This window comes from Arachis duranensis, chromosome 10 (genome assembly GCF_000817695.3).
Source record: "Arachis duranensis cultivar V14167 chromosome 10, aradu.V14167.gnm2.J7QH, whole genome shotgun sequence".
Classification (NCBI taxonomy): Eukaryota; Viridiplantae; Streptophyta; class Magnoliopsida; order Fabales; family Fabaceae; genus Arachis; species Arachis duranensis.
Window position 1 is genome coordinate 90,040,804 of NC_029781.3, and position 1,491 is coordinate 90,042,294.

Consider the following 1,491-nt stretch of genomic DNA (forward strand, 5'->3'; position numbering starts at 1 on the left):
TATTTCTGTATTTTTTAGCAAAATTTTGGTATCAAAATTAAAATATTATTTTTATGTTATTGTTAAAATATTTCGGTGTTATTTAAATATTTATTTTAATTTAAAATAAATTATATTAATATTAAATTTAATGTTAAAAATATTATTTATTTTTTAAAAATTTGTAAAAATTTAATATAAAAATATTTTTGTTAATCAAATATTAACAAATAAATATCATATAAAATTGTTATCGTAGTTAAAACAAAAAAAAAGGGTCTCTCTTGTAAGTACCCGTCTTCATGCAACTTGAGTTGCCTACCAAAATCCAAAGAAACCATGAACGTATCACGCAATTTAGTTCGCAAGAGGACTACACCAAATACAAATACACCCATGATGAAGTGCAGCAGAGTATTATATTAATATTTCTGAAGCCGAAACACCACAACTTCGCAAGACAAGGACACATCTATGTTGACCCATCCTAATTTGTTTTCCACACAGATGACAGAAAGTGAAAACCACGTCGTACTGCATCACCATCAATCCTGTACCCTCTATAGAGTAGTAGTATTTCATAATTTCATTAATTATTAGGTTGTGTTTGGTTTGGTTTGGTTTGGTGTTTCCTAATCATAAATACAGAATTTGATATAGGAGATATAAAATGATTAAATATATAATATTTAATCATTAAAACGGTAAGTAAATTCCAAATGAGAATATATTCTCCCCGACTTTCTCCTTTATCTGTATTTCTTAGTCTCTATATCCCTGTAGCAAATACAGAATCTAACCAAACGTTGTTGTTGTTGTAAGTTTTTCAAACACAGCACATCAAAAGCAACACAAAATCTACCTACATACACAGATAGATACAGAGAGGGAGAGAGAGAGAATCAGAGATTGTTAACAAAACACAAAAGAAAGCATGAAACCCCATCAACCAAAGCTGAAGACCCAACTCTTCTCCTGCGGCTTCTTCCGCCACTGTGCCCAAACTGTTCTCAGCCCCACCGGCAACACCCTCCACTCACCACCCCTCCCCAGCACTCCTCCACCACCGCCACCACCGCCACCACCACCGCCCCCAACCACCGCCACTACCACTACAACCGCCTCACAACCTTCGCAACTCATGCGAGTCCTCCACCTCTTCTTCTTCCTCCACAACCTCCCAAAGCTTCACCCAATGGAGGTTCTCTCTCCCGACAACACCCTCCACCACCACCACCACTACTCCTCCGCCACAACAACCACCACCAACTCCACCACCGCTTTTACTTCCCAACAATCTCGAAGAACTCTTTCACCTCTCCGAGCTTCAACTCACAACCGGCTCCGAATCCGACCGCGCCGCAGCCATCCACCTTCTAGAACGTTCTCTCGTCCCAAACCCTCCTCAGGACCAACCACCATGTCCACCCGCCCTCCTCCGCCACGTCATCCGCCACCTCACCGCCACCACCAAGATCCTCTTCGCCCTCTGCCTCTCCCCCTCCAATCGCC

At 40.4% G+C, this 1,491-nt stretch overlaps 1 protein-coding gene across 1 annotated transcript in view; it reads left to right on the plus strand.

Annotated features, from left to right (window-relative positions):
* The first annotated feature begins 434 nt into the window (after window positions 1-434).
* The window catches only part of LOC107470738 (uncharacterized), a 1,567-nt gene continuing 510 nt past the window's right edge, over window positions 435-1,491 (plus strand). Inside the window, 3 exon segments of the mRNA XM_016090150.3 lie at window positions 435-1,007; window positions 1,069-1,489; window position 1,491. The exon segment at window position 1,491 is cut by the window's right edge and continues 510 nt beyond it. Coding sequence (XP_015945636.1) covers window positions 914-1,007; window positions 1,069-1,489; window position 1,491 — 516 coding nt within the window. The 5' untranslated portion in view covers window positions 435-913.